Source organism: Gossypium raimondii, chromosome 9 (genome assembly GCF_025698545.1).
Source record: "Gossypium raimondii isolate GPD5lz chromosome 9, ASM2569854v1, whole genome shotgun sequence".
NCBI lineage: Eukaryota > Viridiplantae > Streptophyta > Magnoliopsida > Malvales > Malvaceae > Gossypium > Gossypium raimondii.
This window is the reverse complement of record NC_068573.1, coordinates 17384430-17399996: the sequence shown is the minus strand read 5'-3', so window position 1 is coordinate 17399996 and position 15567 is coordinate 17384430. Positions and strand designations below refer to the sequence as shown.

Genomic DNA, 15567 nt, shown 5'->3' with positions numbered 1-15567 from the left:
AAAATATATATTAATTGTATTAAAAGTGAATCTAAATTTAAGAAAAAAACTAGATAAATAAGTAATTTTTATACCAGATAAATGAGTGAATTTAAAACTAACAAAAAGTATATTTATAGTTTAAAACTAACAAGAGATCATTTTAAGTTTTTTTTTATCTCATTTTAGTATATTTTATCTCATTGTCTAACCCAAAAGTTTTTCATTTTTCTTTCTTTCAAATATATTTTTGCTTTTCTTGCATGTTATGTTAGAGTAATTATATCCTATCTGTAATAAACAAATTTTACCCGGCCCACTCAAAACAGACCTAGCTAAGGCCCAATATCCCATTTTAACTCTGACCCACTAACCTAAAGCACAAAAAACCTAAACAGCAGAAACCCTTTCCCCCGCGCCGCACACGTTCTCCCTCCGCAGTAACCACCCACGTCGCTCACGTCTGGCAACCTCACTGTTCTCACATACCTGCAACGAAGGAATCACAAACGGCACTAATAAAACAGGAGAAATTTGTTGTATAAAAGGCGAATCGACTTATGTTATGGAGGTTAGCAAATTTTTGTATTGAAAAAAATTTAAAAAGGAAAATACAAGAGAGAAAAACATTTTTTGAAGGTGACAGATTTTGGCTTTGTTTCTTCTGTTATTTTTACTGTTTTTATTTTGTTTTGTTTTTTTCTTTTGTTTCTTAAAACAACAAAAATAAATGAAGAAAGGGAGGAAAGGAAGACTTACCGTTGTAAGAGTCGTTGGGTGTCCTCTTTTCGCCGTTATCTGGTCGGAAAAAGGAGGAGACTGGAACGGCAGAGGGAGCGCAACGGCGTGATTGAAAAATGGCAGAGGAGAGTTTTTTTAGGGATTGAAATGGGTTTTATTGGCTGCAAATGCAGTGGGGTTTTATTTATGGGTTATTTATGTTTTTAATCCTTTTTATTTTTCCATCATTTCAAAATCATGGTTTTTATTTTTAAATCTTTCCATGAAATTTAAATTGTTTTATTTTAATCCCATTTAAACGCAGTGTTTAAGAGGTTTAGGAGAATTTTCCTTTTGGGTCCTCTTCCTGTTGCGCGCTTTTTAATTTGCTCCCTTTCTCGTTTTTTTTATTCTTCTTTCAGCCTTTAAATTTTATTTATTTTCGACCTAATCCTTCACTTGTTATTTTAAATTTTATTATTATTATTATCATTATTAATGCTGTTTATTTGTATAATTATCACTATATTATTATTAGTTTTTTTTTTATTATTTATTATATCGTATATTATTATTCTTATTCTTATTCTTATATATACATGCGCATATATATGTTAATATATATATGTATATTTTAAACGTTTTTAATTCATATACATAGTATGTATATATTTTATTATTTTCTTTTCATAGTTTTTATATTTTATATACATTTATATTTTTATAATATTTATATTTTCATATTTTATAATCTATATATGTTTATACTTTCTTTATAATATATATATGTACTTTTTTAGAATTATTATAGGTTTTTTTGTTTGGTTTGTGGTTGCTTTGTTTGGTGTATTTTATTTTTATATATATGTATATTATATATACCTATTTTAATATATGAATATACATGTTTTAAAATCTATTTATGTATCATACTTATATTTTAAAAATGCATATATACGTATAATTTAAATTAAAATATTTGTTTCATATTGCATTAACATTTTTAACATATATATATATTTTAAAAATATATTTTAATTTTGTCAAAACATTAAAATCATTTTTTATATGATCCAAAGGCTTTTAAAATAAAAACGATATTCAAAGTTAGGGATTTTCGAGGAAATTGAGTCCTAACGTATTGGATTCAAATTTTCTTTGTTAATTCCAAATAATCGAGAATATTCGTTATTCAAAATGTATAAGTAAAAATCATTTTTGGGAACTTAATTTATTGTGTCCTAACGTATTGGGCATGACATAATTGCTTCCTCGAGATGAAGATTTACTTATAAAGTAAAAGTGATATTCAAAGTTCGGGGATTTAGAGAAATTGTACCCTAACGTATTGGGTCTCAATTTCTTTGTCTGACTTGAATAATTGATTATCCTTTTCAGATTTCAACATTTGAGTTTAACAAAATCTTTTTAATTTTCGACACCAAGACATTAAATAATTAAATTCGGTACCGATTTTTGGGCGTTACGAGGGTGCTAACCCTTCCTCGTGCGTAATTGACTCCCGAACCTATTTTCTCAAATTTCGTAGACCAAATTTGCTTTTAAGGTGAGCCGATCACACCTAAATCATGGATCGGTGGCGACTCCAATTTTTTACTTTTAAAGTCGACAACTAAATTTTTGTTTTCAAAAAATTGGTTTCGACATTATCTATACTATTATTTAAGTGTGTGACTGAATTAGTATCATATGTCAAATCGGCATCAATCCGTTAATAAAATTTTATAAGTTAAAGAAGTTATATTATTATGATAATACATTTATCATTTTCTAAACTAATAAAAATTTACAAATGTTAATATTTAAATTCATACCACCAGCCGTTATAAAATATTTTCTTTATTATTTTAATATTTTTATACACGGAAACCTATGATAGAATTTGTAATAAATATGTATTATAGTTTTGAGATTAGAGGAAGGAAATTCAATTTTTAACATCGATGTACACATGGGATACTACAATATTCTATACCATAAAGGAAATTACACTAGCTTAGTTAAAACTTAAAAGCGTCTCAAATACTATACTCTTTTTCTAGAACTTTATGATTTATAGTATTAAATAAATTATAGTTTTAATTTATAAAATGAGTATATTAATTACTTCTACTAATTATTGTATTTAATTTAAAAAATGGATACTAATATTTGGAATTGGGTTAAGAATTGGAAGGCAAAGGAAAGAAGGTTATTGAGCTTAATGCAACGGCTACTTGCTTATTCCTTTATATAATAAGTACAAAAGGCAACCGACCATACCCTTTTTTACAGCTTGGCAATGGCTCCCCCCACACACCAATCAGATCTATCTCTATACTTTTCATCTCCTTTTTGCATTATATAAAAGGTAGCAGCAAGCAGCTTCCTTTGCTCATCAACATCAGCCACGAAAAGAGCCCTACCAAAAGCTCATCAATTCCTTTCCGTGGCCCATCCATAACTTTTTTGCAGCCATGAAAATGTCCCTCAAGAGATTGCCCATTCTCCACAGGTTGGTATCCAAGTCCAACTACAATCTTCCTAGAATCTCCATCTTACTTACCAAAATGAAAAAACCCATGGTTCATAAGCTTATTTTTCTCAAGAAATCAGGAAAGCTCAAGAGGTTTAAGCTTCTGAAGCATTACAACCATGGCTTCCTAGGAGAGTATCAGTCTGATTCCCCTTCAAGCACTAATCTTATTCATTACTATAACAAAAAACATGAGGTCGGAAACACAGATATTTACTCCATGCTGTTTTGGTGCAAGTGTTTTGGTTGCCTGAAAACTCAGGCAAGAGGAGAAGAAGATTGCAGGTTAGCATTGGAAGCTGATCATCTGTCAGTAGTAGTACCTCCCACGGCATTGACAGGGGAAATTGATATTGAAGATGATGACTCAGTTGATGAGAGGGCTGAGAGGTTCATTCAAAATTTCTATGCACAAATGAGGCTGCAGAGGCAGGAATCATTGTAACTAAATGAATTCCTTCAATTTTTTTCCCCTTTCAAATTATTACATGCTCTCCGCAACTCCACATGTTTTTTTCCCTGTGGAGTTTTGTCATGATTTTTTTTTGTTTTTTTGTTTTTTGGAGTGAGCTTATTTTATTGGATTATTTGGAAATTGTTAATTGATTTGCAGGACATTCGAAACTTTTAATAAAAGTAAAATATGTATTTCTCTCGTTCTTCCTTTTTTACACGGCATATTTCTTCCCTTTTCTTTTGGCTACAAAGAAATAATATTTCCATTTCCGTTTCAAATTAGTTTTTTAATAAACCACAAAATCATACTTGAATTATATATATTTTAATATAAGCTGGTTACTCGAGGGGTACTTCAATTATAAACTTAATTCCACCAAACATACTTAAATTATAACCCCATTTTAAATTGATTTCTAAACTTTAAATCATTCTAATCACATCCCAAATTATTGAGGTTAAGAAAATTAAGTGCTTTCGTTACTAAAATTTCAAGTTAACTAATAAATGACACGTTAAATCATATGTGACATAATTTAAAATAAAATTTTAAGAAAAAATTAATATTGTAAAAATAAATGTTTTAGAAATATTAATTTTGAGATTTTCAAAGCTTTTACTTAAAGCTTTATCATTCACTCTCTCTTTTTTTCTTTTTTTCAGTTTTATTTTATTTTTAGTTTTTATTTTTTAAGTTTTATGAAAATGTTCCATTTTTCTTTAAATTTTCATTTTAAATTTAGCTTTATAAGACTTGACATGTCCTTTAACGATTTTAATACTGAAAAACCTTGATTAATATAACATCAATAGGTGGGGGATATTCTTAGAAAATTTTGAAGTTTAAGGACCAATTTAGAATGAAGGTCATAATTTGGTATGTCTAGTGCAATTAACTCTAAACTGTATTTTGTTATTCAAATTACCCCAACCGTTAAAAAATACACTTAACCAAATATTTTGTGACATGTGGCATTTCTAAAACTAAAAAAATCCAAAAAAAAAATATATCATTTCCTTCTTTAAAAATAAACATATAAACATATTCATCTATCTCTTTTGTTATTTACCCAAGAACTACTGCAATAGAAATTTAAGAACTCACCGGAAAACTCTTCCAAACCAAGTTTCCAACGACAAAACTCATTTTTACGAGCTTTTTTTATTATTTTTAAATCTCAATTTTGATTCATTTCTTTCCCCTGTCACATCCCAAAAATATGGCTAAAAGAAATAGGGATAAAATTTAGATTTTTTTTAAGCAAAGGGTAAGAGAATTTAGTATGCCTTAAAAATTATTTTTGCTAAAAATTGTTAAAAATGAGTTTACTAGTTTATTGGTAAAGCCTTAGCCTACCCATAGGTTCCAAGTTTAAAACCCCTTGTATGCATTTAGCTAAAATATTTTATTTTCTCATTTTTACCCTATAAAAGTGTCAAATTTTCAAATTAGCCTTGCCTAGAAGATTTTTTTAATTTAAGTCCTTAATTTAAATCAAACCCTAATTTTTAAATAATTCTTAATTCTATTCCAATTAGGGAAAGAAAGTTTTATAAATAGCTCATCTTTTCAAACCCTAGATAAATAGAATTTTTCAAGAGAAAAAACTCCCAAAGTTCTTCTTTCTCTCCTCCAATTTTCAACCGAGGATTCAAAGTTTTCAAAACAGTCCCTCTCCTCCCAAGAAGATCACCAATCTCCTCATCTGATTAAGGTTTTTGTGTTTTCAAAATCAGGTGTGGGATATAATTTAAAATCATTTTGTATGATAAAATATGTCGAATCATTCAAAAATTAGGGTTAAAATACGTTGGGAATAAGCATGTAAGTCCCTCTTTTATAAATACACCAATGAACCCCTATGCGATTTACTATGCGAACCACATGAATTGTTAGGCAAACCCTAGAAGGAATATATATATATATATATGCGAACCTTAGAAAATTTGTATGCAAACGCTTAAGTAAATGTTAGGCAAGGCCCTAACATGTTCATGCGAACCCTTAGTTTATAACACGCGAACCTCCTGTTACATGTGAACCCATTATTGCATATGACTTACATGTGCACTTACATGTGCAAACCCTACATGTAAACCTGTATGTATGTGTTAAGATAAACTAGGCCTATTAATTCACATGTAGATACTGAGTATGTAACATTGTTTTTAACTCACACAAATTATATGTGCATGTGAAATTGATGTGAATAGATGCTTGAATACATCCCATTAAATGTTAGTATATGATAATAAATGTGCTTGATAAGCCTAGTATCAAAAATTGATAATGAGTATGATATGATGAGTATATGTGCATAAATACATGAAATCGGGTATGGAGGATAAAGAAGTTCCATAAAAGACAGTGGCAATTTAAGTCCACACCAAAAGTCAGTACTACACGAAGTACTTGACAATGTCATCAAAACTGGGTCGAATGGGATGATAGTTTATTGTAGTAAAAAGTGATCAAAACCAGGCAACAAAGATGGTAAGTTATTGTAGTGAAAGTCATCATCACATATGACAAGTGAATGACCATCTTCACTAGGAAATCCTGTATGGTTAGTTTTTTATATGTGTTTTTGGCATGTCGAGCAATGCTCGAGGGCGAATAGGATGAACAAGTGGGAAATTTGCATTCACATTGCATCATACATAAATTGTATATACATTGATTTACTGATGCTCCATATGTTATGCTTAACTCGCTATTATGCTATCAATTCTATGCATTTCTGTTTGTGCAGTTATATATAATGATTTATAAGTTAGTCTCACACTAAGCCATTATAAGCTCATTTCCCTTTTTCCTTTACCTCTCAGGTAAGGCAGAAAATTAGGACTCGGTATGGCTTCAGAGGACTCTCGGATTAGCATCTTGTTTTATTATTTAAAAAATTTCAGTTTATCATTTATTTTCGAGATTGTAATTATTAATTTTTTGTTTTTATATCTTCAGTTTGGGATTGGTTAGTTTATTTATTTTAAATCATGACACGTAGTTAATACTTTGATATTGGTATGCTTTTCGATTTAGAAAACTATTACTTTAAATATTTTCCACTACTTTACAAAATACTTAAAGTTTTGATAAAGTATTTTCTTAAAAACCTAAAAATCATTTTCCTAAAACTTCACATTAATAATGTTGTAATTAATTTATTAAGTAAAGTCAGTTTAAATTAATGAACATCTTTCTTAAAAAAGGCATTTCCCATGCAAATCAACGCTTCAAAAAGAATGGCTTTACAGGATCATCTCGGTGATCGAATGTAACGCCTTCGACTTGGTTGAAACTCTTAGGCCGGGTTAGGGGTGTTACATTAAGTGGTATCAGAGACTAAGTTTTCTAAACATGGTTTTGAATTTTGGAAGGAGTATATGCATGCTTAGAAATAAATTTCATGATATAGTAAGTTTTTATTGAAAAACTAGTTTGAGGAAGTTCGATGCCAAGTACTGTACAAAAACTTTCTAAGTAGTAGAAAAACTTTAGATAGAAAGGTAGCATAAAACTTTAAAATATCAGTACGAATAGCCAAGGCAGACGTGTTAGGGGTAGACCTCGTAGGGCTGTACCCGTGGAACCGTCCACAGTTTAGGGGGAAAATCTAACCCAGAAATATGTAGAAAACTCTACCGCCAAAGACGGCAGAGGTTATGAGAATGGAGATATGGGAACGAAAAAATCAGAATGATGGAATTGTGGGAGATGATGCTATGACTCAGGCTATGCTGAAAGCACTTTAAAGAGTTGTGGGATTGGGTAACGAAAATGGGAACAGCAAGACGATCATTGAAAAATCAAACAGGGTCGAATTGTTAAAAAAACTCAAATAAAACTTGAGCACAACAACTACCGGTAGAAATGTATTCCGCTTCAATAGTGGACAACGCAACACTATTTTCTTTCTTTAAAAACCATGAAATTAGCATGTTGCCTAAGAATTGACAAGTACCGGAGGTGCTCTTCCTATCTAGTTTGTAACCTCCAAAATAAGCATCTAAGAAAACACGCAAGCTAAAGGATGAATCTCTAGGATACCAAAGTCTTATATTAGGAGTGTCTCTAAGGTACCTAAAAATTCTCTTAATAACTTGTAAATGTGATTCCTTAAGGCATGATTGCTATCTAGCACACAAGAAAACACTAAACATAATATCTAATATACTTGCAGTAAGATAAAGCAAACAATTAATCATAGACCTATATAATTTAATGTCTACACATTTACCTTCTTCATCTTTGTCAAGCTTTGTAGAAGATCTCATAGGTGTAGCTTGTGGTTTGAGATTGTCCATCCCAAACTTCTTAAGCATTTCTCTTGTGTACTTAGCTTGATTAATGAAGATGTCATCATTCCTTTGCTTGATTTGGAGTCTCAAAAAGAAGTTTAGTTCTCCCATCATGCTCATATCAAATTCACTTTGCATTAGCTTGAAAAATTCTTGACAAAGAAAATCATTAGTAGCACCAAAAATAATATAATCAACATAAATTTGTACCACTAATAAATTTGTATTTTCTTTTGATAAAAACTATTGTATCAACCTTCCCTTTACAAAATCCTTTCTCAAAAAGAAAATTTGATAGTTTTTCATACCAAGCTTTAGGAGCTTGTTTCAAACTATATAAAGCTTTTGAAAGTTTGAAAACATGATTTGGAAATTTTAGATCTTCAAAACCGGGTGATTGTTCAACATACACTTCTTCATTTATAAAACTATTTAGAAAAGCACTTTTTACATCCATTTTATATAATTTAAAACCATTAAAGCATGCAAAAGCTAAGAGCATTCTAATGGCTTCTATTCTAGCTACGGGAACATGCGTTTCATGATAGTCTATTCCTTCCTCTTGAGTGTAAGCAACAAGCCTAATACCACTCTTATCTAGCTTATTCCTAAAAACCCACTTAGTATCTATAGTAGATTTTGCACATGGTCTTTCTAAAAGGGTTCATCCATTGCTTCTCTCAAATTGACTTTATTCATCTAGCATAGCTAGGGGTGTTCAAATGGTTAATCAAACCGAACTAGTATTAATAGAATTAATTGAACTTTTTAATCCTTTAACCGTTAATCGAACTGAAATATTTCGGTTAATTCAATCGGTTAACCAAATTAACCGATCTTTACATTTTTTTGTTAAAACAAGTATAAAACATATTAAAAAATAAATTTATAATGTTCATTTAATCGGATTAACCGATTTAACTCAATTAATCGAACTAGTAATAGCCTAATGCATATAATATATAATATTATTTAAGTTCAATTAATTGGGTTAATTCGGTTAATTAATTGGTTTCAAACCAAATTAATCGTTAACCGAAATTCCAAAAAACTTTTAACCAACCTCCGACTGAATTAGATCAGTTAACCGATCGATTAACCGAATTAGATTGATTCAGTCGGTTAATTTAGTTTTAACCGAAGTTTAAACACCCCTAAGCATAGCCAATATCCAATAATCATCATTTAATGTTTCTTTTATATTATTAGGCTCAGTGCATGAAATAATGCAACATAAGTACATTTATTCTAAGACAAGATCTAGTAGTTTCCCTTTTAGATGGATCTCTCAAAATCTTACCGTCCTTCACATGGTTGTACTCTCTTGGATGATTGACTTCCATTTCCTCTATGGTGAGCTCCTTTAGAGTTTCTTGTGTTTGTTCTTGAATCATGTCACTTGATGAATTATCTACTTTATCATCATTGTTTAATATTCCTACATCATCATCATCAACACAAGTATCCTATCTTAGAATAGGGTTAGCATCATCGAAAACGGCATGTATTGATTCTTCAACTACTAAAGTTCTTTTATTATAGACTCTATAAGCTTTAAAATTTAAAGAAAAACCAAGAAAATATCCTTCATCACTTTTTGAATCAAATTTACCAAGATTGTCTTTGTCATTATTTAAAACAAAACACTTGCATCCAAAAGGACGAAAATAGTTAATGTTAAGCTTTTTGTTTTTAAAAAGTTCATACGGATTTTTCTTTAAAATAGGCCTAATCATTACTCTATTAACAATATAGCAAGCAGTGTTTGTGCCTTCCACCCAAAAACATTTCGGTAATTTTTTTTCACAAAGCATGGTTCTAGCCATTTCTTCTAAAGGTCTATTTTTCCTCTCAACAACTTCATTTTGTTGAAGGGATCTAGGTGCTGAAAAATTATGGCTAATTTCATTTGAGTTACAAAAATTTTCAAAACCAAGATTTTGAAATTCGGTTCCATGGTGTAACACCCCAAACCAAGCCCAGTAGTTATGACCGAATTTGGAAAGCTACATTGGCCATCGAAATGGCCCAAAAAAACTTTCGTGATTTCAAATGTACTTTTTAAACCATTTGTGCAGTTCGTTCAAAACTAGTAAAATCGAATGTTAAACTTTATTTTCAATCACATTTCAAATACATTTGTCCATGAAAATGGCCAAAATAATCTTTCGAAATTTTCAAAAAATATATTTTAAATCTGTTGGCTTATCAATTCAAAATAAATGAAGTAAAGTGTTCATTTTAATTTTGTAAAACCGTGAAAATTTTAGGAATCAAAATAATTAATGTCTCAATCGTAGACATTCAATCTTTTATTCAAAACTATTTGATTTTCAATCATACTTCTAAATTATTTGTATAATAACTTCGAAATCAAATGCCTTTAGAATTCTCATTTGTAAACATTTATAATTTTGAAAATTAAGTCTAATTTTGTTAAAACTCATTTTTTAAAATGTAGTGGAAAATATATTATTGACAGACTTTATTTTAAAAATCGAGTTTCATAAGAAATCTTATCAAATGCTAACTTATGCAGTTTTTGAAACTTAATGTCATGAAATCAAGTCATTCAAATCAGAATAAAATCTCTAAAGTAAAGTCTCATGCCACAGTACCATAATTTAATATAAAAAGTCCCAAATAGCAATAAAATCCATAAAAATTCAAATAATAAATTAAAGTCCATATTTATTTAAAAATCATTTTTCGAGAGCATCTTCGATGACCGAATTCGAGTCCTAACCACAAGGATTATCTGAAACACAAAGCGGGTGAGTTTTAAAGAGCCTAGTGTGAAATTAACATAAACACAAACATATACATTATACAATCACAATAATCATACCAGTTTCATATAACTCAATATTTCACACTTATAATATGTATGATCATGTCAATGCACATTTTGCAAAACAATACAGATTTTTTGAAAACAGTCCTACCCTTCTCTGCTACACACCAATATCAAGTTCCCAAAACTCATCTATCTGAAACACCATTTGTGGACAAACCACCACTGATTTACAGATAAACTACCACTGATAACACTTTTGTAGGACTAGCCACCACTGATCTATAGATATATTGCCACTGCTTCCACCTTTCACAATTACCCACCCCATGCATGTGATATGGCAAATTCACCTTTTAACACATATGGATCACTTTTACACTTGTGCCTATAAACATGCTCTCATAATTATATATCACATGATAATCACTTTTAACATGTTAATCATACTTTTCACATTAGATCATGGAGCTCACTATTTTTAAAAACCACATATATAAATCTCACATGTTTAAATCATCACATATATCACATAAGCCATACATCACATATAAATCATAATCACAATCATAATTATCATGTGTTTCATAGAATCACTCGATTAAAGTCACTTACTTGGTGTACATCTTGATAAGTTTTTTAACTCTTCTTGAATATTTAGTGTGCTCATGATTTATTATATTTAAGTTATTAATATAATAAAATAACTATATCACATACAAGGAATAGTAACGATCCCACACCTTTTATCGAAGATCTAATTTGGCACAATCCTTATTAACGATTTCACTTTGATCTAACTCGCAAGACGAATCTAACACATGAGTAACGTTTATTACTTAGGATCATTTAAAAATGATTTATTACTTAAAGATTGATTACTAATAGTCCCATCAACACTTACCCCACGATTTTGGACTCTCGAAAAGATTATTATTAATGCAAACTTAGGCGTCTCCCCAATGATTATCGTCTGGTCTTTCAAATGATATGGAATAGTATTAGTATGATAATAAATAAATAATAAATAATAATATGCAAAATTGTCCTTATGACCACTATACCATTCAGTCATGACATGAAATCACCAAGAGAAGGATTTTACGATCTAAATAACCCACACTTACAACTTGTTTAAAACGGGATGGACATTGAATCGAAAAAGGAACGAGATCAATGAGTTGAGCAATCTAACAATTGTTAGAGGAAAGTGAGTATAAGTTTAATCAATATGTGGAATGACAAAATAGATAAGGAAAAAAAGAGAAGAAATTCAACCACCAGCAGCAGCGGCGGTAGTTCAGTGACGAGAGAGTGGTGGTCTGGCAATGGTTTAAGAAAAGGAACTATATGGGTTTCAACGCAACAAGGTTGGAAAAGAAAATAAAAAAGGAGGAGAGAAACAGAGGAGAAAAAAGACCCGCGGTGGTGCGTGATGGCGATCACGATAGCGATGAGAGGAGAAAAGATGAGGAGAGGAGGTACGGTGGGTACAAGGCACGGTGGTCGGTGGTGAAGGATTCGATCACGGTGGAGGAAAGGAGCAAAAATTTAAAAGAAAGGGTGGTGGTTATTTTGCAAAATGGAGAGAAAATGGATGAGAAAAGAAATAAAAAAGATATAAAATTGGAGCAAGAAGGAGGTAGGGACGGCAAAGGGGTGGTGAGAGCTTGGTTAACCATGACTATGTTCAACGAACCTCAACTAAAGGCAAAATAAGAAGTTTTCACAAGAAAAGGGAGACGTGGAGTGAAAAGGGGGATCATACTCACTCAACTTAAGGTAAGTTTGACCTATATTGGAGCAAAGGAATCCTCCTATTTATGGTGAAAATTGGGTGGATGACAAGCACTAAAAGCAAATAGGAAAATGTCTAAAAAGTAAATAAAAGGAGTGTGAACATAGGGGCTTAAACTTAGGACCACTAGGATAGCTAAGGAGTTATTAAATCACTCTCTATTCATTAACCCAACTTTTACTAACCCAGTTTTTAGGATGTGAAACATGGTCACTTCTAACACTAGTGATAGAGTAACCTTTTTCATATGGATTAATTTTTAGGACTTAAGAAAAGAACTCAAATAAATCTAGAATAATCATCTACGATCACAAAAGCATATTGTTTTCCACCCAATCTAGTAGTTCTAATTGGTCCAAAAAGATCAATGTGAATTAATTGAAGAACTCTATTAGTATATACATCATTGATAGGTTTAAAAGAAATGCTCTTATGTTTGCCTTTAACACATGCATCACAAACTTTATCTAAATCAAAATCAATTTTTGGCAATCCTTTTACTAAGTCATTTTTAGCTAGTTTATGCAATATGCACATGCTAGCATGTCCTAATTTTCTATACCACAATAAAGAATTATTTTCATTTTTAGCAATAAGGCATATGTATGAATTATGCATATCATCTAAATGCACCATATAAGTATTTCCTATCCTATATCCTACAAGCATAATCTTATTAAACACAATGTCAATTACTTTACATCCATTGGACTCAAAAATGACATTGAGACATTTATCACACAATTGACTAATAGTTAATATGTTATGCTTAAGACAATTGACATACAAAATATTTTCAATAAATATTGAAGAGTTTTTACCAATAGAGCTAATTCCTTTTATTTGTCCTTTGGAGTTGTCACCAAATGTAACTTCTCCTCCAATTTTGGGCTTCAATTCGATAAAATTGCTCTTTTCACTGGTCATATGCCTTGAGCATCCACTATCAAGGTGCCATGAGTTGTTTCTTGAATTGCCCACCTTGAAGCAATGCTCCTCTCCCTACAAATATAGAATTTTTTTTGTTTTTTTTTTTTGTACTCAAATGCTTTTTGGTCCATAAGTATTAGTTCCTAAAATTTTTATCCCTTTGGGAATCCATTTTGAAAGAATCTATTTGTCTTGAGTAACACTAAATCCTTTAAGGACCCATATAATCTTAAAAATTTTTCCTTTATAAAATCTTAAGGGACCTCTATGTTTATAGAAATAAAAGCTTGTTCCAACAAAGTTTGTGCAACAACTCGTTTGTAGTAGAGTCGAAAATAGTGTTATCGGGACCACAAATTCGACTAATTAGTCCATAATTATTATTTAATTTATACAAGTCAAATATAGGTTTATATTGAATGTTGGATTTAATAATTTTTGCTAACTGAAGGACTAGTTAAATTCAAGTGTGTTGTTTTTAAAGTTAAGTGGTTTCAAAAAATAAGGTACTGGGACCTAGTTTCTATAAATCGAGCTTGTAAATATTTTTATAAAATATTTAAGGAGTTGTTGGTTTGTGAAGGTTTGGTTTGGAAATTTTATTAGTTAACTAGTTAATTTAGGAAAATGACTAAATTGTAAAAGATGTAAAACTTAATCGCTATTGAATTTTATTGATTAAATGGTTTAATTAGTAAATATAAGAGGACTTATGAGTCAATTAGGCCATTACTATGGTGGGTGGATGATTAGTGGTGTTTTTGGATTAAATTATATGTTAAATTATATGTTATAACAATAAAATAAAAACATAAGAAACTTCATCATCTTTATTTTCTTCTCTTTTGAACCAATACACCATGGGAGAGTTCTCCAAGCTTTTGGTAATCTTAGTTACTCTTACATGGTATGAATTTTTAATTCGTTTTTAGTAATTTTTATGTTTTTGAGATTGTTGTAGCTTAATCTAGCAAACTCGAGATCTATTTCATAAAATGTTAAGAGTTTTGAAACTTTCCATTGATGGTTCTTTGATGTTCTTAGTGTTAAATGATGAATTAGAAAACTTTATTGTGAAACAGAACTATTCTGTAAAGTGATTTTGCTTAGTTTTTAGTTAAAGGACTGAATTGTTAAAATATTAAATTTGACATGAAATTTTTGTGAAATTTGAATAATTATGGGCTGTAATGGTATAATAGAAAATTTAGCTAGCATGAAATTGGTGAAACTGTGATAGATTTGAAAGTTTCGGGTTTAGGGACTAAATTGTATAAAATGTAAAAGTTTAGGGTAATAGTGTAAAATTTAGTTAAAAGGGTAAAAAATATAATTTAAGTGTTTTATGATATTGGATTGGTTAATTTAATAAAATTATTATATTTATATCAAGAAACAGATCAATCGGTTGATAAACGCGGGAAAAGAAAAGTCGTCGAGTAACTATCGTCACGTATTGGTAGCTATCGTATTTTGGGTAAGTTCGTAGTGTATTAATAAATATATTTTTCACTTATTACTTGCTGCAAAATCTTGAATTTATGATACTGTAATTATTATGTGTCGAAACCATTTTTTTTGAATAATTTAAAAAACGGGGATCGACTTTTAAAAATAGAAATGGGAGTCGCCACCGATCTTTTATTGAGGTGTGATCGGTTCACCATTAAAAATTTTAGGTCTGCGAGATTTGAGAAAATAGGTCAGAAAGTCGGTTACGCACGAGGAAGGGTTAGCACCCTCGTAACGCCCAAAATTGGTACCGAATCGATTGTTTAATGTCTTAATGTCGAAATTTGAAAAGATTTTAAAATACGATCCTTTTTATTTTGAATAAAATGAATTAGACGGTGAGGTTCACTTATTTCAAAGAAATAAATCGTCACACTCAGTAAGTTAGAGTGCAACATTTTAAATCCTAAAAAATTAAATTTATCTCTTGACTTTTAAAACCTATGCGTTTTGAGATGGATATCCGATTATAGAAAATCAAAACCAGTAAGTTAGGGTTTGATTTCACAAAATTCCTAAATATCGAATATTACCTTTATT

General features: G+C 30.2%; 1 protein-coding gene across 1 annotated transcript; it reads left to right on the top strand.

Annotated features, from left to right (window-relative positions):
* The first annotated feature begins 2975 nt into the window (after positions 1 to 2975).
* Positions 2976 to 3885, top strand: LOC105798562 (uncharacterized). The gene has a single exon (XM_012628677.2). The coding sequence runs from the start codon at positions 3177 to 3179 to the stop codon at positions 3678 to 3680; it is 504 nt and encodes a 167-aa protein (XP_012484131.1). The 5' UTR covers positions 2976 to 3176; the 3' UTR covers positions 3681 to 3885.
* The last annotated feature ends 11682 nt before the right edge of the window (positions 3886 to 15567 follow it).